The sequence below is a fragment of the Ambystoma mexicanum genome, chromosome 13 (assembly GCF_040938575.1).
Source record: "Ambystoma mexicanum isolate Mex_15411 chromosome 13, UKY_AmexF1_1, whole genome shotgun sequence".
In the NCBI taxonomy this organism is placed as follows: Eukaryota; Metazoa; Chordata; class Amphibia; order Caudata; family Ambystomatidae; genus Ambystoma; species Ambystoma mexicanum.
In genome coordinates, this window is record NC_090938.1 from 365,185,918 (window position 1) to 365,210,252 (window position 24,335).

The window sequence follows — 24,335 nt, forward strand, 5'->3', positions numbered from 1 at the left end:
TCTTCTGTTTCTCTTTGTAAATGACATACGTTAAGTGTTCTCACCCCAAGAAGATAACTATTAGCCGGCCCTGTTGGGGTGAGGCCCCACTATGTGCCATATGAAGACCTGGAATAGATCTATGGAGAATCAGATCAGGTAAGGGGACAATACCTCTGGAACCCAACTAATTGAAGGATGATTTTTCAAAGAAAGATACTATTCTCAATTGAAAACCTTTGTGTACATTTTTAAATTGAACATTGCAAGCACGCAAAACAATGATTATTACATGCCTCCGATCAGACTAAAACTCCAGTTCAATTCATATAGTATTGTAACCAACAAAATACCCTAAAGATAGACAGGAATTTTCCACCCCAATATCTCAGGACAGACAACCCAGAGTGACATCTGACTTACACCTCCGGAGACTCATCCAGAGAGACGATGGTGCTTGGCTGACCGGAGTCAATTGCAATGACTGAAGAGAAGTAATAAATCGGGTCAAATCCACAATAGCAAAATGTTATGGTCTGAAAACTTCTGAAACTTTGTTAGTAGAAACACAACTGTGGGTCCCTCTACTTTGTTAGTTGATTGTTCGGAAAGGTTAATCTCTTCTCAGTTACAACCAAGATCCAGAAGGTGGCCTACCACATCCAAAGGGTCCTTTCGGCACCATCCAGTTTTGCTTTAGGGCATGCGTTGAGGTGCTCAACATATGAATCACTAATTTGCAGAATTCCCAGACATTGGATAGTTGCTGTCATGATCTGGACATCCCAGTAGAACTAGAGAAGGGTCCATTGGAAGCGGGATCCCAGTGATAGCTCTGAGCTTGGCCAATACCTCCTTTCAGAAGAAATTGGTTTTTATCACAGATCCACCAAATGGGCAAGAGATTCCCAGTTTCACCACTTTCACTCCAGCATCAAGTGCAGATCGAAGAGCAGATCTTATGTAGCCGCTGGGTGTGGTCTTCTTTCAATAGTAACTCTTATAGAGAGATACATTGGGATGACTTTCCAGCTCTTTCCAATATCGTTTGCAGGAATCCACAGCTATCTCTGTCCAAATCTTGACCATGGATTTCAACTTTGTCTACCCATCTTCCTCATCAAGGGACCTATAAAATCTAGGAACAGGCACTAGGAGGCCAAAATCCAAGAGGAACTCTACTGTCCAAACTCACAGTTGGCAATTCAGGGCATCAGCGGAGCATATATGAAGTGCTCACCCTTGTCAACCTGAATCAAGCCTTTACACTGTTTAAAGGAGAATAACGACTATTCCCTTTATAGTCGCCCAAGATTCCTCAGCCCCCGCTATCCCATTTTGCAAACTTGCCATGAGAGAGAGGGCATAGATGGCCTTGCAGCACCAAGCATCTGCGATAGCAGTCTGATCAGAGAATATCCGCTTTCATTAAGTAAGATAGCTGGCATGACGATCCCTAACCCTTGCCATGAGAAATGGAATGTGCTATATGCACCTTCTGACGGTAGCTGGTTCCAACTTTGCCCATCTGTTCCCGAGTAATGTGGAGTGCTGGTCCAATACCAGAGCCAGCTGTTGCAATCTGCAGTACCTTTCGCTATTGACAAAGTAGTGTAACACATTCAGGCAATCTCTAAACTGCAAGATTCTCCTAATAGCACTTTTTTAGCCTATGAGTTATTGGTTCTCTGTCCTTGTGGAACAATTTCCCTTCCCAGTTGCTTTGTTTCACTGACGCTCTGGAGCTGCAGGGGTGGGGGCAGGGGGCATTAGGCAGTTTGTTTTGCATGAAGTCCAATGTTGGCGGCTGAGTGATGATAGTGAGGTGACCCTAGGGGCCATGTGCCACTTCTTGCTCTGTCATGTAGGCAACAGAAAAGGTAGACAGTCTGTCATCAGCCTTAAAGCAAAAACCCCTGTCAGAATCCTTAGCTGTACCTAGCTTGCCGAACCTGAGGCCCTCAGTCCATTTCTATTTCTAAATCAGGGAGATCAAATGTTCAAGGTCCTACTGGCAACAAACGAAGATATACAACATTGGGTTCCTGGATTCTGCACAGCCCTTTAGTGGAAGGGAACCCCTGCTGCCCCATGTGGGGACCTGTTCAATCCCCCAAAACATGCCTGTCAGCGCAAATCTGAAATATGACCTATTTTGCAGCCCACAAATACCTACCAAATTCCACGTGAAATCTACTGACCTGCTACAAGTGGCAGTTCAGACTGAGACGCTTTGGAAAAATATGTGGATGTCCACGGGAACTGGTGCATAATGGACAGGTGTTACCTCTCACCGCATCAGTGCAAGTACTTAAAGCATGTTAGAACAAGTGTGGTGGTGCCGCTGAGCAACAAGACATGAAAATAAATGGCCCTCCTTGATAAAGGCTCGGCCCAGGGAGCAGCAGAGGACTAACTGAACAAGCTGGAAAATTAGTAGCTCTTCAATGAGTCATTCAATCCACATGCTTGTGTAATCAGCATATCTAGCTGATATCCTTTTAACAATCACTGTTCATGTGGAAGAAACAGTCTGTGTATCAAAGGCACAGCTGATATCGAGAAGTATGGGAGTTAGAAGTTGGAGGTGTAGGGAGGTGGAAAGTGCATGGTGGAGGATCAAGAAGGTTAGAAGTGTTAAAACGGTGGCAGTGATTATAAAGGCGGAGAGGATGGCTGTAAGGCGGGAGGGGAGTAACGAGGAGGAGGAGCAAAGTTCTCAAAGGGAAGTTAAAGAGTTGACAACATAGGTAGAGAAGGAGCGAAAGAGGGGTTGTAGAAAGGGTGGGAGGAGAAATGGCATGCAAGGAAGGTGAAGCAAATTACCAAGGAAGAGGAAGTGGCAGAAAAACAAATCTGAAATGGAGAGGAGGCGAGAGAAAACCTGGGGTGGAGAAGACGTGGAGAAGCAAATGTAAGTTGGAAAGCGATGGAAAGGCAAAGAGAAACAGAGAGACAGAGTGAGACTGCTCCAAAGGAAGCAATGAAGGAAAAGATGGAGAAAGTATCAAGGAGCTTATGGAGGTTAAAGAGACCAACAGAGAGGAGGTTTCAAAGGAGGAGAGGAAAGGGAGCTATTGGTGGCAAGTAGAACAGGAGAGAGGTGGAGATGAAATAAGATAAGAAGGGAGGAGGAAAGAACCAAAGTGTTGTGAATCATCTAGGAGTAAAGGAAAGAGGATAAGATTGAGGAGGGGATAATGAAAGTTCAATAACCAGAATGGGGAGGAGGTGCCCAGGACAAGGGGCAAGAACTTGCAACAGAAGTTTAGGCCCAAGTGCTGGAGGATGCTGCGGCAGAGTCTGCCAGTGGCACAAAGAGGGTTATGCTTGACACTCTCAGGGTCCTCCGAGACCTGGAGTCACAAGAAGTCCAGCAGCGTGTCCATATCCAGACAAGTCCGAGAATGAGAGGTGGTGGTGACATCTACAGAGGAGCATGGAATCCTGACTGAGGAGACCTGAGCTTGCAGTGTAAAGGAGAGAGAGGCAGCATCAAGCGGACAGGCAGGGGAATGCCACGAACATCCCACCTGCAATGCGTCAAGGAGAGCGGGAACTTAAGAAATAACTTGTTTTCAGTGGGCCACCATTTCCAAATGCTGGGATCCACAGATGAAAAAGGGTCAGGACTTAAGGCCCTATATATGTGATTTTATGCCTCTAACCTGTTCGCAGGAGGAAAGAAAGTCAGCAGTTGGCCTATGGAAGCAGCTGGTAGGGGAAGCCAAAAGCAGGAGGAGGATAAAAAGGGGATGTATGACCAGGGCAGTGTGTGTTGTTCAGGTGAGGTGAAGAGGGGAGGTCGACCAAAATACTGGCGCAGCAGGGCCAGGGAGGTACAGTGGAGCGAAGCGTAGAGGAGCATTGTCAAAAGCGTGTGCAAGGTGAGGTATTGGTTGCTGAGAGATAGTGTCACTTGTGTGCGAGAGTGTGCGTGTAAGGGGAGGGAGTGAGATTAAGGGGAGAGAGTAGAAAGGTGAGAGAGTGGTTGAGAAGGGTGATTAATTGAAAGACGGGGGCTGTGGGAGAAGCTGTGGGTGGAATTTGGTATAGCGAGAGGAAAGGGTAGAAGTGGGAGGAGAGTGTAGTAGCGGTTGGGGAGGAGAGTGTAGTGGCAGTAGACTGGGAGGAGTGTAATGTAGTGGGACGAGGGATGTAGTAGTGAGAAGTGGCAGAAGAGTAGCAGAGTGGAGAGAGGAGAGAGTAGTAGAAAGTAGCAGGAAGTGAGTGCAGTGGAAGAAGTAGAAAGAGAGTGAGGTATTAGGAAAAAGGGAAAGGAGACCAAGAGAAGCACAAGGTGAGGTGTATAAGGATGTGAAAGGAAAGGGCAAATGGAAGTCTGGGTATTTAAACAGCACTTAACCCATTAGAAAAGCACATTGGATATGAGCCACCAAGGAATTCCTAGAGGGTGTTACATGGAGAAGGTCTTTGCTTTCAGGGCATCACAACCAGACAGACAGACAGGAATTTTAGAAAGGAGTGTTTACCAACCTCTTGTGGCAATCTTCGGGTTCAGGGACACATGGGTTAGGGAGGAGAAAGAAAGAAAGAAGGAAAGAAAGAAAAAAAAAAGAAAGAAGGAAAGAAGGAAAGAAAGGCAGGCAGGCCTTAGGAAGCCTCTGTGCATTAATTTCAATAAATAGAGGCCACTTGAACCTCAAAAACTGTATGCATCATTTTTGTTCGTTCTTGCTTTATTTCAGTAATTTTACCATAAAACCCAGCACATAAAAACATCACAAGCATGCCATTAAGCGTTAGTTTAGAATCAAAGAAATGACATAAGTCTAATACTTAAATGGTCTTAGGGAGAGCATACAAACATGCATTTTCTAACTGGCAACTGGCAGAGCAGGTTACCAGACATTTGGTCGAAAAAAATTGGTCGACCAGACAAATGGTCGAACCAATTTGGTCGAAAACCAAATGGTCGAATTTTTTTTTTTTTTTTATTTTCACCCCTTTTTTTTATTTTTTTGGGGGGTCCCCCCAACCCCCTTTTTTTCTCTAAAAACCCCTTTTTTTAAAAAACGAAAACCCGAAAAATAAATATATAAATAAAAAAAAAATTCGACCATTTGGTTTTCGACCAAATTGCGTCGACCAAATGTCATTCGACCAGTTTTCAGTCGACCAAATGACTGGACACCGGCAGAGCATAAGGGAGTGAGCTAAGGACTGATTGACACAGTCCTGTAGAAAGCTTAGTTTGCTCGTCATACTTGGAGTACCCCATTATCTTGTTAAGTTCTACCTAGTTCCTTAGTCTTTTTGTGTTGTTTAATAATGATCCTTGAACGTTACAACCTGACCTTTGAGTTGTTCCATAATCCCTCAAACCAAACATTGCCCAATACATTATTTAACTTACATACTTACCCCTCCTTTCAATCGCTTTTCTTAGCTCTTTGGTCTATGAGGACTTAGGGAACTTGGTGAGTGTACTTGGTGTACTTGGACTTTGAGTTGTAAACATTCAAATCTTCCAAGCCCGCTGTAAATCATCTACATGCCAGCAATAGAGCAGCAAATAGGTAACTTTTTGGCATTGCACTCCACACAGGGGGTTCAGATTCCCATCGGGCATCCCTTAATGACGTTCTTTCCTTAATATCCATCTTAGCCTTGTGGAGGATCTGATGGGATTCCCCTCAGAAACCTGGTCTGGGACCTTTTCATGTGGCCAAGGGAAGACAGGCTCTCTAATCCCAACCCCGGGGGTAGTGTACTGTGGGAGGATCACAAGGGGGGGGGGAGAAATCGGACCAGGATGACTGGGAGGAACCCCTTTCTAATTTCCCCTGTAACCCTGCACTTTTTATGACCTTTTGCCATTCAAGAGAAGTGGAACGGAAATGTTCCAAAACAGACTACAAGTCCCAGAATCCCTCTGGGACTGTGAAGAAGACTGAAGAAAAAGAGGGCTAAAGAGGCAGATAGGAGTCCAGGTCAGGCAGGCAAACCTAATGACTCTAGACGAGGTCAGGCAATTAATCATAAAGGGCCTGCCTGAACCCAATTAGCCCACCTGAGGGGCCGAAAAGGCTGCAGGAGAGAGGAGCAGGAGAGGAAGCTGGGGCAGGAGCTGGAAGGTCGACAGTAGCAGAAGCAGAAGAAGCAGAGCACTTAGCCAGCAGTTCACAAGGAAGTGTGACCACAACAGGGACGCCGGAGTAGAGAGGCAACTTTCAAATGCAAACTCTGATCTGGTTCTGTGCTCAGAAATCCTGAATAGCTGTGGCGGCAGCACTAGAGGGAAATGGAAGCAACAGGCAGTCTTTCCAGGTGTGCCTCATTGATGTGATTGCAGAGCTGAAGTTGCAGTTGTTCCTAAGGCCTGTGTGCAGAGGCAGGCTGAGGGAAACTGGAGAGTAGGAGACACTCCCTTAATGAGGCTGGATCGGAGACACCCGTGCAGCGGAGGGGTGTGGATCCCAAGAGTGCCCGCAGTAGTAGCAGGAGATGAAACAAAGTCGGGAAGCCGCAGCAGCCCACAGTCATCGTAATTGGGAGTCAGAAAAGGAAGCTCAGTACTCTTTAGAAGCAGAAGTTCCTTGCCGATAACTGTAGATAGCTTTTAATTGCACTTGCACTGAAACAAAAGAGAGAAGAAATGAACCGAAGAAGTGGGAAGTCTTTTTATCAATGGGAAAGTAACACATGCTTAACTGAAAATCTTGCGTGTCATGAAAAGCCTTTCTTTCCCCAACATCAGCAATACTTTGTTGCCGAGCGTTTGCGTGGCTCTGGATAATACGGAGAATGCTGCCGGTAGCCTCATTAAAGTTAAACTGACTTTCCCCAAAGAGTTACAAGTACTGTTTAAAGGGACTGCGCGCATGAGACAATGTTTCCCAATACCTTGGACACTGAGTACTGACAGAAAGGTGGGAACACGTCTCTCTTTGAAGTGGCAGTTCAATACAGAAATGCAATTGAGGCTTCCTATATTTGTTTTCAATAGAAGATACACATCTTGCAACACATTTAAGGTTGAAGCAGGAGATTGTGGAAGTAGTAGAAGCTGAAGCCAGAACAAGCACAACCCAAACCCATTGAGGGACCTTTGTGCAAGTACATCGCACGCACATAAGAACTGTACACCAGTGCTCTGAAGTGGATATATGGATGGCTAACTAAGAGCCTTCATCCAAAGCTGGAAAGGTAGCACAACCGCTTTTGGGTAACCATTGAAGGCAAGGTGTATACAAAGCTGGGTACTTGTTCGCCAAAGTTGTTTCCATATCTGCATGGCAAAGACTGTTTGGAAGAATAAGAAGTGGTCTCGAAGCCTAAATCAGATTCTATGGTAGCTGCAAGACAGGTAATGTGGCTGTCCTTTCTTATGTAGATGTCTTGTAGAATTGCCTATCCTTGAGGTTGCCGCTGCCGCTGTAGTAGAAAATTGTAGAGCAGTATAAGTTGTAGTAGCAGTAGCAAGGGTGTGGCTGTCAGAATTTGTCAGAACTATTGAAGCTAACCATGGGGCAAAGAAACCTACTCTCATAGTCATATTGCAGAAGGAAGTTGCTGAGAGAGGATCAAATCTCAAGCGAGAACATCTTGACAAACTGTACATAAGACACTGCAGAAGTTGAAAGTAAAGCAGTTGGTGTAAAAGTGGGAGAGGCACTTTTGTCAACTTCATCTATTCTTTCCTGGAAGGAAGTTGTCCAGAAAACTCAATTGGTGCTGTTATTTCTTTGTGGAACTGTAAAGCAAGAAGCCTTTCACCAAGCAAAGAAGAGACTTTTGGCAGTGTATTTTATTTGTGTGAACTCTTTGTTTCTTTGGAATTTTTCAAGACTTTAGTTAAGAATTTTTTGTTCAGAAGAGCATTCCAGATAATGCCAGGGATGCCTGAGCATGAACAGCACTGCCAGTGTTCCCTCCCTAAAACGTAGATGTGGATCTAGTGGTAGGAGACCACCTTTCATTTACCTGGGTCAGAAACTTTGAAAAACAGCACCTGGGATCAAGTCAAAAACTGGGTTCTATAAATAATTAACACTTAAAATAAAATTCCAGAATAAAGAGAAAGATCGACATGTATAATATTTGTGCATCTATGTTAGCTTATACATTAGCTAAAACAACCTCATAATTCTTTTTCTGGTGTTGCAAGTGTAGGGAAGGCATGGTATCACAAGTATGACACTGACACAATGGATACAATTTGTAAAACTTTTATTGAAAATGTTGGGGTCTGATAAACTCCTATTTTGCCCAATAACGAAGATGGGAGTAGTCTCGACCATCAAACGATAGACAAAACAGCCCTAGTGGAGTCCGTCAAATCAAAATGGCCTATGCTAACAAAAACCTAATGCCTGCCCTATCTCTTGTACAAAAAGTATAAAAAGGGGGAAATGTACGCAAAGGAAAAATCAGTGTTTAAAAGAATAAAGATAGTTCAACCAGCTCTCCTCCTCACGTTAAACCTCACGGAGTAAGGCTGTCCTTGTAGGCAGGATGGCACACTCTGGCTCGGTTTCTAACACTTTAAGCATTTCCAAACCGTGGAATGAGGCCTGCCTGGTCCTCCACGTTAAAGTCTCTTGCTTGACTTTCAAAATGGTATTGTAACGTAAAATGTTCACAAAGGTCCCCCTCTGCCGGGTGCAGACCTTACAGCACACAGTTCACGTAGGTCCCCTCTGTCGAGCTTAGACCTCTCATGGCACAATTAGTTTAGTTTAGTTTTTTATTTCTAATGCGCACTTAACCCTCAGGTATCAAGGCGCTTTAGATTGGTTACATAGTTACAGAATACAGTTACAGGATACATATCAAATCACTGGTCGTAGAGTTACAGTATACACACAAGATATTTACAAAGAACATAAGCATTAAAACCAGTACAGGGACAAGATAGCTCTCTGTATGGTCATAGTCCGTACAAAAATTTACAGATTACAGTTACTACAAGTGGTCTAGCCGCAACTTTGAGTTGTAGTGCCAGACTGAGGATCAGATAATGATGATCAGATGGCAAGGAACGGTGCATTGCGGACAGTCATTCAGATGAGAGCTACAAATACTGGATAAGAGCCAGGTTTTTACCCTAGATCTAAAGGTCCAAAAAGATGGTTCGGCTCTGATGGAGGTGGGGAGTTCCAACATTTGGCTACTCCCACTGGGAAGCTTGAGCCTCCTGCCATTTTTAGGTTATCCTTGGGTATATTGAGGCAGTGTAGGTGGGAAGATCTGATGGGACTGGTGGAGGAATGTCTTGAGAATTTGTCAGTTAAGTATTGGGGGGATGTATTGGCCATACATTTATGAGTAATGACGAGAGAACATAGTTTAATTCTATCACGTACAGGTAGCCAGAGTGAGTCTCGTCTAAAGGATGAAATATGACTGGAGCGTGGTATGTTCAGGGCAAAGCGAAGGGCGTTGTTCTGGAAAACTTGTAATCTATTCAAGTTGTGCTCCGACGAGCCTAGAAATAGGGTATTACAATAATCCAGTTTGGACAAGATCAGAGCCCTAGCTAGAGTGAGGCATCTGTTAGTGCATAAAAAGGTTTGCAGGCGTTGATTAGTTTGTTAGTGTAAGCTGTCGAGGAGGCTGTGGAGTTCACTTGTTTTTTGAGAGAGAGGGTTGAGTCTAATAAACGCCAAGTGTTTTCACCTCTTTGGCAACCTTGATGATATTGCTGTCGATGTTAAAAGAGTTGTACCTAGGGTCAAGTTTATTAAATCGGGCTTGAGTACCGACAATCAGTAGTTCTGTCTTGTCGTCATTCAGACAGAGTTTATGAGTTGCATCCATGCCTGGATTTCAAGATAGACTTTGTTTAGTTTCTCTGAATCTTTTTCATAGCATCCAGTGAGTGTGATGAGGACCTAAGTGTCATCTGCATAGTTAGTGTAGGTGACACCCAGGCTATCAAGACGGTCGAATAAGAGCTTTGTAAATAAGTTATAAAGCGTTGGTGAAGTACAAAATCCTTGAGGGACTCCACAGATGATGTGAAGTGGCTCAGCCGCCGCTGTGGGGGCAAAGACTTTGGTGGTTCTATCATTGAGGAAGGATTGTATCCAACTGGTAGTGCTGGGGGAGAAAGCTGCAGTGGTGGAGAGCTGTTTGGAGAGAATTTGGTGGTCAACAAGGGCGAACGCCGCTGATAAATCCAAGAGGAGCAAGATGGGCAGGTTGCCCTTGTCTCTAGCTTCATCCATTCGGATTTTAAAATCTAAGAGGGCAGTTTCTGTTCCATGCCTGCGTCTAAAGCCAGATTGTCACAGGCCTAAGGTTATTGACATCAAGGTGTTGTTCAATTTGTAGATAGGCTACTCCATCTAGTATCTTTAAGAGGAAAGGGACCGTAGTTATGGGACGGTAATTTGTCGGTATGTTTGGGTCTAGGTTGGGTTTTTTGAGGAGAGGCATGACCCACGCCTCTTTGAGATTATTGGGTACTTGGCAGTTTTTAAAAGAAGCATTAATCAAGGTGGTTATAAATGGTGCTAGTTCATTAGCCCCTTCCTTGATGATTGGAGCAGGGTAGGTGTCGCCCTGGCAGTCAGAAGGTTTAAGCTCCACTAATATGTTTACCACTGCCTCAAAGGTTCAGTTGAGAAATGGAAAGGTGGGCATGCAGGCAGGTGAGTGGTGGATGGTTTGAGCGAGTGAGTGTTGGGAGCAAGGCTGTTCTTTTTTATCTTGATTTGGTTTTGCAATAAGGCTATCTTGTCTGAGAGGGCTTTCTGGATGTTGGCACACCAGGCTTTATTTTTAGTACAGTCAGCAGGGGGTGGTGTGGGTGTCTCCAGTTCTCTTGAGATAGAGAAAAGCTCTTTTGTACCCGATTTGGCATTCTGAATTCGTGTATTAAAGATCTCCCTTTTGGTAGTCGTGATGGCTGCTTTGTAGGATGCCGCAGCCGTGGACACATTTTCCCTAGTAAGGGCTGAGGGGGATTTTCTCCAATTGGCTTTGGCAGATCTTTTAGCATTGCGAAGTGCTTTTAGATCAGCGGAGAACCATTTATTTAGGTGAGCAGCAGGTTTGGCCTTTCATAATTTAAGCAGAGCAATTTGATTAATGGCTTGCTCTATGGTGTTGTTGTATAGGTCTACCAGAGAGGGAGGATCCAGATCTATGTAGTGGGCAGGATCGGTGATGGGGTGTAATAGTGGGAGAAGGCTGTCTAGAGAAATGTTTAGTTTGTTCCTAGATAGAGATTGGGGGGCCAGCGCAGTGTGGGGAATAGAGAGGGTGCCTGTCTCTATCGAGAATGTGATGCAATGCTATCAGACCATGTATATGGTGTGTTGTTAAGTATTGAGGTGGAGCAATTAAGGTCAGCCAACCAATCCAGCATTCTACCTTTGTCGTGGGTAGGTTCGACAATGCATTGTTTAAGCCCCAGTTGTGTGATGGTATTATCTAATGTGGTGGCATTTCTGTCTTTGAAGTCGTGTAGACCTAGGATCCCTTCTCCAAGCTTATTGTACTTCGGGTCTCCCTCAATCGGGCTCATACCCCTTTCGGATGTTGAAGACTTTCGAATGTGCGTGGCTCTCTTTACAGACAACCGCAGGACCACTTCGACTCAAAGTTCACGTTTACTCTAACTTAATTCACTTTTGCTGTTTGTTCGCTTTATAGTTTTAAACAATGTACCCTCCACTGAGACTTTCAAATGGCCTACTTCCTTTCGCCCGACCACTCTGTTACTTAGTATCGCTGATCTCACAGCTACCTTTTATTTCAAAGTTCATTCATTGTCTTTCTTTGCGTCTCATCCACACGCTTGCAACCTTCACTTGAGATAAAACGTTGCTACTTCATATGCTTTAACACACACTGGTCTCTCAGGTCACTTGCCAACTCACCGGCTGTGTGCGTCTCTTTCTTGTATTGCTATTTCCAATTCACGAGTCAAGGTTAGTAGCACAGGCTTGGCCTCACCTCCCCAACTCTGCCATTCACCCAGGAGGGTCACTGGCATCCTTGAAACAAAATGCAATCTTCACTTGTGGGAACAACCTCCAGTAAGAAACTCTTGGGGTTTTTGGCCCGCTGCTCTTGTCCCTTGGTCTGTTGCTTTGCTCCAATAGGTGTGCCTTTGTCCAGGAAGTTTTGCTCGTACTCATGTTCCGCCTTGCTCAGAGTGTGTCTTTAGGTATTGCCTTTTATTCATGTGAAGAGAGCTAATTGGTATTAGGTCTATGCACTTAGTGTAAAGTGCCTGACTTTGCCTGACCCAATTAACAGGACATCTCCAGTATGATGTAAGAGAGTTAGTCTGGCTACTCTCAGTCACCCTCTTCCTCTGCCCAGTGTTTGTGTAAAGAGGGGGGTGAGGGAGAGTTGGGAAAATCCTATAAAATAGGATGGGGTAGATGAACAAAAAAAGGGGGGGAATACTGGGTCTCACCATCGGCTACCTCACCCCCACGCCCCGAACACCCCTCACCCAGGTGATTCTCTTGCACTCATCCACCCCCAGGAACTGGATCCAAAAGCGATGGCCGTGTCCTGGCCACCTGGATAACTAGTCCCCGAAGACTAGCGGGTGAGACACCATTTGGTTTCTCACAATACCCAGAAGTTGCTTTAGCTCCTGCTTATCCAATCTTAATTTGAGCCCTGCTATCTGTGGTAGGTTTGAATCCCAGCAGTGTAAACTTAGCCTTTCATACTTCCGAGGTCAATAAATTGAGTACCACTCTGTGGGAAAATAATGTCTTCTGTTATTTCAGTGCTCTGAGACCTATGGGTGTGTAGGGCTATGTAAGAAATACATTATTATGAATATGCTCCTCACTTACTCCCACAAACTCCCTGGTAAGTCTGTGTGATCAAAAGTCATCTAATCCTCTTCCTATACACATCAGACAAACACAGATGAAAGAGAGGAAGATTCAACTAAAAGGGTCCATGCCCCAGGCATGGATGAGTTAAACATTCAGTCTGGCTTCAGTATGTGCAGGAGTGAACCCTTTCAGATATGAAACACTGGGAAATGTATCCTAACTAATTGCACTGACTAAAAAGATGCTAGCTAAGTCAGTTAGCCGTGCATTTCAGATATTCTTGATGACCAGGTTAGACAACCAATGTTCAGAATAACAAATTATACAAAAGAGAAGTACTGCACAGACACCATTTGGGTTTATCTAAAAGAATGTATATATTATATCAAAGAACATATATTATTCTTCATACAAACCGACTAGCAAAAAACTCAGCATTTCTGCAGACTTATCTCACTCAAAAATCTCACACAACCATCTCTCGCACAACAACCTGCACTCACTTCACAACACTGCAACAACACATAAGCAACCCCAACAGCACACAATGACTGACGTCGATCCAATACTTGCACCGAAGCTCAGCACCCAGTGTATACGGAGTTGAAGCTGCCAACAGAACACCACTCCTCTCACTATCCTACTCCCGCTTCACCCACTAACCCATCCCACCTTCTCATTTGCAGATCCGCCAGAGCGCCTGGGGACCAACTCCGTTGGTGACGGTGCGTGGTACAAATACATTTAACATTTAACATTTAAGATTTTTACAGCACGGAAATGAAAAAGCAGGTAAGCCTCGTCTTGGTTTTTAGGATTTCCACAATTTAACACTAACTATACAAGCAGTTTTAATATTGGGCATTCAATCTAAATGCATCTTTGGAAACATCATTTACCTTTTCAGGTGCATATGAATCACTGCTCAACCCCGAAACACACCCCAAGCTAACGCTTCACAATTCTGTGAATGGAACCATAACCAAATTGACTATCTTACCCGCCAGAATTGGTCAGGTATCTTCATTTACGTTTTTCTAACAGTGTTTCTGGATGGTGGGACGACTGACAAGTGACATCTTTTGAATACCATTAAGTTAAACATAGAATTTGGCGCAGTATGATGATATACACCAAATGTTTCATCTGCTATACACTGGCCCAGCACCCTTAATATGGAATGAACCAACCAACCCGTGACTATCTATATGCAAATGTTTGAGGTTTTAGTCCTCTGTTCACAATATGGCTTCAAAACATTAACTAATATCAGTGTTTTATTTTCTCTCTTTCCGCTACCCTTCCTTCCCCCTACTCCCCTTTCTCGCTCTCTTTGAAATTGGATGCATTTTATTTTGCCATTTATGATTTCTGTTCTCTCATTCTAAAGAATTAACGTGTTGACGTTGTTTGTAATATTCATGTTTGGACTTCAGTAATTCAACCATTGATGCGCCCTGAAGACGACCCAAGAGGGTTGAAACACGTGTTGGCGTTTTTTAGTTTCTCAGTGACTTTTATTGATTGATTTTTTCCAACATGATGTTTTCTGGCTTTCAAAAAATGGATTAGGCGTTTTTCAGTTTTTCAGTGACCTTATTGATTGGTGTTTACCAAGATGATGTTCTTTTGCTTTCACAAAATGGATCAAGAATAATATATGTTCTTTGAGATGCAATATACGTTGTTTTAGATAAACCCAAATGGTGTCTATGCAGTACTTCTCTTTTGTATAATTTGTTATTCTCAACATTGGTTGTCTAACCTGGTTATCAAGAATATCTGAAATGCACAGCTAACTGACTTAACTAGCATCTCTTTAGTCAGCGCAATTAGTGAGGATACACTTACCAGTGTTTCTAGTTCATTTTAGGGGACAGTGAGAAGTTTCCCCCTGCATTCTCACTTCTGCTGCAGACCACACAACAAACTTCTTCTCTTGTACCTACCCTGATCACTCAGGTTTGCGCACACCCAGCACAAGGATATCTTCTCACCCAATCTATACCTTTTAGATATGAAACACGAAATTGCTCTTCCCTTAATATATGATATGATATGATATGGCAATTATAACGCGCCTATACACAAGTGTTTCAACATCTGAACATTGACCATCTGTTGCGCAAGCGAACACACAGAAGACGGACAGACAGTAAAATGTCAGCGGTGATCCTACCACACCGACAGTGTTTGCACATGTGCACCTGACTTGCTTTTGAAAGGCAACCACCTGCCCAGTGTGGGCAACCCACAGAGGGGCCCTTAGTGCCCCCTCTCAAAGGAAACCAGCTCAATGTAAACTGACTGTGTGGCACCTACCAGGTGGTGGACATCAAGTGAACAGCCCCAGAATATGTTAGCCTGAGTCGTTTGCATGTACATGTGCAGCATATTTAGTGGGGGTAAAGAGAGTGGGGGTGGGTTCAATGGGAGTAGAAAATGTGTGCGTGTGTAGGGTCGGTGCGGGTAAGAGAGTGGGGTTAATGTAGGTGGGGTAGAGAAAGTGTGTGTCAGGGGGGTAAAGAGAGTTGGGCTAAGGTGGGTAAGGGTAGAAAGATTTGAAGTAGGGTGGCTGGGGTAGAGAGAGTGGGGTCAGGGGGAGGTGGGTAGTGGTAGTAGTTGGCTGAGAGAAGAAAACATGAAGAACAAAGCAGCCTCGGGACGACTCAGCAAAAGCAGCTCAAAAAAGCCAAACAAAACCCAGCCAGCGCATGTAATGGGGGTGTGATTGGTGGTTGGGTGTACAGAGAGAGTGGGGTGGGTGGGGGTAGAGAGACAGCCTTGGGGGGGGGAGACTAGAAAACATTTGCAGTCAATAGCCAAATTGTGTCGCAACCTTACAAATCACTGCGCGGCCGGGCAATGGAAAGCCTGGCACCTGACTTGCCTCTTACAATGCTGCTCATCGGAGCAAATATTGTTAGAGAAGTGCTCAATGGGAAGTACGGTGGAGGAGTTTAGAAAAAGAAACTTTAGTGATTTGGATTTTTGTGCCGTGGTATTGCTGGTTGCTACGCCAAACAGATAATTCCCAGTTCAGAACCACTCTTCCCTCTCTCTCTTCTATAACAATGGTTTTGTCAATTTTGTGGTGAAAGCACCATAAAAATTGGTCAAACCAAAAAAGTACCAGTGGGAGATAACCAAAAAACAAATATTAAACAAAGGATTGCAGGGGCAGCAGGAACTTCACCTCTAAGTGGGGGAGTGGTAGAAGAGAAAGGTAAGACAGAAGAGGGGTGCAACAGGGGAGGCTAGAGATGGAAAATGAGATGGAGTGGGAGAAGAAGAGGGAAAGGCGAGAGGGAGAATGAAGACATCAACGAGATTCAACAAACAGGAAGAAAACCAGTAAGTACAAAAATTACACACGTGAAAGCAACACTATACTCCAAAATATTAGCCGAACTTGATGTAGTTAACTTTTTTACCAAACTGAACATGTCGAACACACTGCCACTAAAAACACAAAATATGTCCAAACAAAGTTATCCTTGGCTTTCCTTGTCAGGTTAAGTTTCCATGAGGGAAACGATCCTTGAATCAACATAAAATACAGTGGGGGTTCTTGACACAATAGATTTATGTCCGATAACTGCTCCTTACCTGGGTGTTTGCGCGTTGCAGTGGTAGATATACTCTGAAATGGTCTCGTCATCGAAGAACTCTGCAAACTTGCGCTTAAAATCAGGACGAAATTTCTGCACAAGTCCAGGCCCTGCATAAATTAAGCAATTAATCTTTCTTTTTGAGCAAGGCGACATAGAACATGGCACGGTAATCGAGCAACATATTAAGGGAATCAAGCAGTAACAGCAGGGGACAAGAAATCTAGGTGTGTAGAGAATGGACTAAGGGGGCAGTAATCGACAAACACAACATCAAACTTGGCATGTTCAGGTGGAGTAGTGAGATTACTGGACACATGGATATGACCCTGTCGGAGCACGGGGCAAAGACCCCTCTCCACCTGTGGTAGGCATCCTACCAGGCCAATGCCACAGGCAGACATACCCAAGAGGTGATATGGTGGAGTGTATAGGGATCCCCGCCCCTAGCCCTCTAGTGTGAGTGGAGCTGTGCATGTACTTTGGATGGAGCACACAAGAAGGTCAACTAGTAACCTAATTCTCCCCAACCATGAACACAGTCCACCAAGGAGGAACAATATTATCTCACCCAAGGGTGGACAATATGTAAACAACTTCATCAATACCCATTTCAAATATAGCAGCGGCACAGTTGGCTGGTGATTGAGCAACTTTGGTTTTTGCTTTTTCTCGCCTTGCATGCCGGTCGGCAGCTGTCACGAGAGCATTCATCTATAGATTTGCCAGAGATATCCCGCGCTTCTCTCCAATTGAGGTGAGACTGCGCCACTGCTATATGTGCTTATAACTTTTGGAAAGCTTCCAGATGATTTGGTCATGGGTTACAGTGCGACGCTCTAATGACACTAAGGGGGTAATTCATAGAATTAAGCGCACAAGTGGCGCACGCGGCTGGCGCACAGTGTGCGCGTGCGAATTCCTGCGCCAGCCGCGTGTGCTAAAATACATTTCCGCGCACAGCGTATTCATGGATTCCAGCCACCAAAACCAGCCGTGGCGCACAGTGGCGCAGCGACCCTGCAGCAGCGTCAGTTACGCCCCCAAGAACGCCCCTTGCGCAGGGAAAAGCCATCAAAATGCCCAATCCAGCGCAAAGGGCTGCGCTAACCCTGTACCAGCACGGCAAGCGGGGTACATGTATTACTGGGGTGCGCAGGAAGTTTCACAAGCGAATTCAGCAGGGTACGTGTATTTCAGGGGTGCGCGGGAAGTTCCACACACGAATTCAGCAGGGTACGTGTATTTCAGGGGTGCGTGGGAAGTTTCACACGCGATTCCATCAGGGTACGTGTATTTCAGGGGTGCGCGGGAAGTTCCACACGCGATTGGCCCCGTGCGAGCGGGGTACGTGTATTACTGGGGTGCGCGGGAAGTTTCACACGCGATTTCAGCTGGGTACGTGTATTTCAGGGGTGCGCGGGAAGTTCCACACGCGAATGTCCTGTGTACGTGTATTTCGGGGTGCGCGGGAAGTTCCACACGCGAATTCAGCAGGGTACGTGTATTTCAGGGGTGCGCGGGAAGTTCCACACGTGATTCCATCAGGGTACGTGTATTTCAGGGGTGCGCGGGAAGTTCCACACGCGAATGTCCTGTGTACGTGTATTTCGGGGTGCGCGGGAAGTTTCACACGCGAATTCAGCACGGTACGTGTATTTCAGGGGTGCGCGGGAAGTTCGACACGCGAATGTCCTGGGTATGTGTATTCCTGGGGTGTGCGGGAAGTTTCACAAGCAAATTCGGAAGGGTACGTGTATTTCAGGGGTGCGCGGGAAGTCTCACACGCGAATGTCCTGGGTACGTGTATTTCAGGGTGCGTGGGAAGTCTCACATGCGATTCCAGCAGGGTACGTGTATTTCAAGGGTTCCGGGGAGTACTACACGTGAATTGGCTGTGTGGGTCGTCCCAGGTGTTCGCTCTACAACCTCCACGGCCCCAGCAGGCAGCCCACACCACAGGGGACTACCCTGCACCCCTGCTCATGTCCCGCAGGCAGCCCATCCACCATGGGCATGCCCCCCAGCCAAGCCACATGTCACCTTGCACTACTGATCAACAATGCATGTCTCCCAGCACCCCCACCCCCAGCAGTGAAGGGCACCCTCCACCAGGCCCCCACTCCTGTCTCCCTGCACCCCCACCCCCCAGCACTGTGGGGCACCCTCCACCAGGCCCCCACACATGTCTCCCAGCACCCCCACCCCCCAGCAGTGCAGGGCACCCTCCACCAGGCCCCCACACATGTCTCCCAGCACCCCCACCCCCCAGCACTGTGGGGCACCCTCCACCAGGCCCCCACACATGTCCCCCTGCGCCCCCACCTCCCAGCAGTGCAGGGCACCCTCCACCAGGCCTCCACACGTCTCCCAGCACCCCCACCCCCCAGCACTGTGGGGCACCCTCCACCAGGCCCCCACACATGTCCCCCTGCGCCCCCACCCCCCAGCACTGTGGGGCACCTGCCAGCAGGCCCCCCTCATGTCCCACACATGTCTCCCAGCACCCCCACCCCCCAGCAGTGCAGGGCACCCTCCACCAGGCCCCCACTCCTGTCTCCCTGCACCCCCACCAGTCAGGGGCACCCTCCACCAGGCCCCCACACATGTCCCCTGCACTCCTACCCCCAGCACTGTGGGGCACCCTCCAGCAGGCCCCCACACATGTCCCCCTGCACCCCACCCCCCAGCACTGTGGGGCACCTGCCAGCAGGCCCCCCTCATGTCCCACACATGTCTCCCAGCACCCCCACCCCCCAGCAGTGCAGGGCACCCTCCACCAGGCCCCCACTCCTGTCTCCCTGCACCCCCACCCTCCACCCTCCACCAGTCAGGGGCACCCTCCACCAGGCCCCCACACGTCCCCCTGCACCCCCACCCCCCAGCAGTGCAGGGCACCCTCCACCAGGCCCCCACACATGTCCCCCTGCACCCCCACCCCCCAGCAGTGCAGGCACCATCCACCAGGCCCCCACACATGTCTCCCAGCACCCCCACCCCCCACCAGTGCAGGGCACCCTCCACCAGGCCCCCACTCCTGTCTCCCTGCACCGCCACCCCCACCAGTCAGGGGCACCATCCACCAGGCCCCCACACATGTCCCCCTGCACCCCCACCCCCCAGCAGTGCAGGGCACCCTCCACCAGGCCCCCACACATGTCTCCCAGCACCCCCACCCCCAGCAGTGCAGGGCACCCTCCACCAGGCTCCCACTCCTGTCTCCCTGCACCCCCACCCCCCACCAGTCAGGGGCACCCTCCACCAGGCCCCCACTCATGTCCCACTCATGTCCCCCTGCACCCCCACCCCCCAGCATTGCGAGGCACCTGCCAGCGGGCCCCCACTCATGTCCCAATCATGTCCCCCTGCAACCCCACCCCCCAGCATTGCGAGGCACCTGCCAGCAGGCCCCCACTCATGTCCCACTCATGTCCCCCTGCACCACCACCCCCCAGCATTGCGAGGCACCTGCCAGCAGGCCCCCACTCATGTCCCAATCATGTCCCCCTGCCCCCCACCCCCCAGCATTGCGAGGCACCTGCCAGCAGGCCCCCACTCATGTCCCATTCATGTCCCCCTGCATCCCCATCCCCCCAGCATTGCGAGGCACCTCCCAGCAGGCCCCCACTCATGTCCCAATCATGTCCCCCTGCACCCCCACCCCCCAGCATTGCGAGGCACCTGCCAGCAGGCCCCCACTCATGTCCTACTCATGTCCCCCTGCACTCCCAGCCGCCAGCACTGTGGGGCACCCTCCACCAGGCCCCAACTCATGTCCCCCTGCACCCCCACCCCCCAGCACTGTGGGGCACCCTCCAGCAGGCCCCCACTCATGTCCAACTCATGTCCCCCTGCACTCCCGCAGTCAAGCAGTCAGGGGCACCCTCCACCAGGCCCCAACTCATATCCCCCTGCACCCCCACCCCCCAGCACTGTGGGGCACCCTCCAGCAGGCCCCCACTCATGTCCAACTCATGTCCCCCTGCACCCCCACCCCCCAGCAGTCAGGGGCACCCCTCCACCAGGCCCCAACTCATGTCCCCCTGCACCCCCACCCCCCAGCACTGTGGGGCACCTGCCAGCATGCCCCCACTCATGTCCCCCAGCCAACATGTCATCACAATCTAGATCCCTGGCCCCTATGGTCAGCCTCCAAATGCCAAACACCCACCCGAGTATTGCATCCACCCACTTAGAAATGGCAATAACATGATAGAACCCCAATTGCAAGATTGGAAATGAACACATGTCCCTCACATACACCCAATGGGTGTCAGTGAATCTCAAAACCCATATCATGATATGCATGAAACCAATGAGATGATACTACACATTGAAGTTTGAACAAAAAATATGTATTAAAAGAAACATAAATTGAATCAAAAATAAACAAACAGAAATGGGAATTTAAAAAAATAAAAAGCAGCATGTCCGTGAAATAATGCAAAACCAAAAATCATAATCCAAAGGAAAGGTGTCCAAAGTCACAGTCCACAAAAGTAAATCCAATGGAAAATTATAATTGAAAGCCATTGCTCCATGGGTAAATTGTAAAAAAAAAATGAAAATCCAACAGTCAACTATATACAGATAAACAAGCCAGGGTCCATGATCCCAACAGAAGAAATGAAACCTACCTAATAACACTACCTAACAAAAAAAACGACATACAAAAATGTGGCCAATTGTCCAAAAGGTCCAAAAAAATGCAAAACCAAAGGAAACCTATCACTAACTACAGAACTATTTACAAGGGCAGCGGGCTAGTCCGACGGCTCACTTTTGGATGTCCCGGGCCAGGGCATCATCAAACTCCTGCTCAATGTCCCGGAGGCGGTCCTCCTCCACGGCCCCGAGGGTTCACAGGGCCGTTGGTGTGTCCACCTCCAACCCCCTGCGGATTGCCTTAAGGCACTTGGCCCGCCTCAGGGCCCTCCGCATGGAGTTCTCCGCCCTGACCATCGTGAGCTGTGCCTCTTCCGCCCGCTACCGCTCCGCATCTATGGCGTGGCCCAACCGCTGCCACACGGAAGACACTTTCCGTCCTGGGTCCTCCTGCCCTCCTGCCGATGCGTGCCACTCCGATGTCGAAGGCCCCGAGCCATCATGGCTCCCACCACGTTGCTGCTGATGCTGTGCCTCTGCCCGTGCACTGCCTCCTGCTGCCTGCACATCCTCCGCTGGCTGGGGTGCAGTCGTTGATGTGGCCACCCCTGCTGGACGTCCGACTCCCGACTGTGGCAGGGATGCCTCCTCCACCAGCCTGGCCCCACCGTCAGAGGCAGCTCCACAGGGCACCCAGGTGACTGATGGGTGGGAAGATGGCACGGAGGACGACTGGCGCATAGGGGGTTCAGTTGAGGAGGGGGTCGTAGCAAGCCCCATCAAACGGAGGAATCCGGCCTGGGTGACCTGTCCCAGTAGGCCGACGCGGTCAACGAGCCATTCGAGATGACGTGCAGTCTCCTCATGAAAAGACTGCAGGTCACCTCGCATGGCCCGTTGACGCAACGCCACACCAGTCAGGACAGGCTCAACCCGGACCCGGATAACTACGTCCGCAGGCAGAGGAAGGCCAGTTGTCGTGAGCTCATCCCCTGCCTGAAAACGGGTCTGGACGTATGCATCCCTGCTGGTGCAAGATGATGCAGGGACAGGATCAGGGACAGGATTGCACACAGGCACCTCCGTGGCGGCCTGTGCTGCCTCCTGTCCCTGGTCCGGCACTGCACCACTAGCACCAGTGGAATCCCCACCTCCAGACCCAGTCTCTGTTGCTTGCACGGCCTCCTCCTCCACCAAACCCCCCACCAACCTGGATGACTCCGTGCCATCTTCCCCCGTTGGGCCCTGTGGGGTCCCAGCTGCCCCTTCTGCTGCCGAGGAGTCCAACTCCAACCTCCGCCTCTTGGACCTCCCCCCGGCAGCTGCGGCCTGGGACGCGGCACCGGACTCCTCACTCCCCGACGAGATCACAACCTGGGAGGGGAGCCGGGCCTTGCGTCTCCGGCTGGCGGTGGGATCCCTGCCGCTGTGCTCCACAGCACCTTCTCCGCCCTCTTCATCAGTTGACGCTGCAGACAGAGAGAAATAAAACACAGGCATCAGGGCACTGTACAATGGACCCATACACACATGACAGTTGTACATGAGTGGCATTGGCAAACCTCAGACATGCCATCACAATCCCCAACACACATGTCATTTCAACTTGCACACATGAGCCATACCACAGCCATATCGCAACTGCCAGCACCATCCATACACATACAACAGCATGAGCAGGCAAAGCTGAGCCAGACATCACATGCAACACAGGGAGTGCACTACACATGTACACACACCACCACACTTGCATGCATGTGTACACCTCTGCCAAGTGTCGCAGTGTTCAGATGGGCATCCATGTCACATCTGCCAATCAGGCTTCCACATCCCGCTGTCACATGCATCCATGTTGCATCACTGTTGCACCCTTGTCAAATACACACATGCACATGTACACAGTGCTGATACATGCAGCTGAAAACAACATACATGCGTGACATCACGAACATGTCTACTTACATACACATTCATCCAAACATGTGTGCCCACACAACTGCATTTGGCATGCAAGCCTACACACACAAGCACCATCCATGTCTCACACATGACAGCCCTCGCATGTGTTAGCCTCACGGCCCTGTAAACCCCGACCCATACACGACCCCATACAAACAGATGTGCAACCTGCACAGTACTGAAACATCACCACACGCACAGCTTACAATCAGGATGCATGTACACTTACCGCTCGACTCCAGACGGGTCTGCCTCTCAAGGACCTGGACGTGGAGCGCTGGGGATATGCATTCCAGGACCCTCATCTGATCTTCCGACAAGTGGCCCCGGCGCCCCTTAGCATCTGCTGCCTTCAAGAGGCACCGGGCCTTGTTCAGGGTCCTGGACCTGAAGTCCTCCCAGCGCTTCTTGACATGTTGGAAGTCGCAGACTGCCACCCCCTGCCTGTTGATGGCAGTCACAATGTCCGTCCAGATCCGAGTCCGTCCTTCCTTGTCGGCGCGGGAACTTCCGAAGAGGGCATCATACTGCCCCAGGACTTGCTCCACCAGGACACCAACTTCCCTGGCACTGAAGCTGGTGCCCCTCTGCCTCTATGGCCGGGGGTGCCAGATGTTGCAGTGCCCGACATGACAACCCCAGAGGCAGGAGTGGGTGGGCAACTGGGTCCTGGGGCTGGGCTGTGGAGCGATGGAATCCCAGTCGGGAGTCTTCGGTTCCAGCAGGGGTGGTCACAGCAACAGCACCCCTGGCTGATGTGCAGGCAGCAAATGGCAGGGCACGTGGGCAGCAGGCGGTCAGGCAGCAGCAGATGGCAGCTGGGAGCGTGCTCGGGGCTCTGGGGGGCAGTAATTCGGCCTTCTGGGCAGGAGCATGGTCTTCCGTGTGCTTACGCGTGGCCAGCTTGATACGGAGTGATTTGGCACGTGAAAATTCTGCACGTCAGCATGTAATTCGAGGAAAGGCCCTTAGCGCGTAAGCGCGTCTGCACGCATACGCAATTTCATTGGACAGAAGGCCCTTCAAGCGCAAGCGCCCCTGTGACGTGACGCGCGCAGGCGTGCATGGGCGTTTCAGCGCGCGTGAAAAACTGCACGTCTGCGTGTAATCCGAGGAAAGGACCCATGCGCGTAACGCGCGCAGGCGTTTCCCTCAGCACGGTTAAAGGTGAGCTGGGCCAGCAATTCGCTGTACGTGCCTTTCGTGGAGACCGACGTGTGTTGCTGCTTCCTGTTGTTTCGCGGGCCATCACAACTTCACAGCTATCAAGGACGTATCTCTTCTTTTGGCGGGGGTATTGGCTACGCGTGTTTTTCTGCATCGCGCTAGGCAGACGGTGAGTCGCACACGCTCTTTTTCCCACTGCGGGTGCCCCTGTGTATCGCACCCATTTTCGATGTCATAG

General features: G+C 48.9%; 1 protein-coding gene across 6 annotated transcripts in view; it reads right to left on the reverse strand.

Moving 5' to 3' along the window:
* Window positions 1–24,335, reverse strand: part of ABHD4 (abhydrolase domain containing 4, N-acyl phospholipase B) — a 313,526-nt gene that overhangs the window by 125,582 nt on the left and 163,609 nt on the right. For all 6 annotated transcript variants that reach the window (XM_069633882.1, XM_069633878.1, XM_069633879.1 and 3 more), the window contains one exon: window positions 16,365–16,476. In XM_069633882.1, the coding sequence (XP_069489983.1) occupies window positions 16,365–16,476 (112 nt within the window). The remainder of the gene's footprint in view (window positions 1–16,364; window positions 16,477–24,335) is intronic.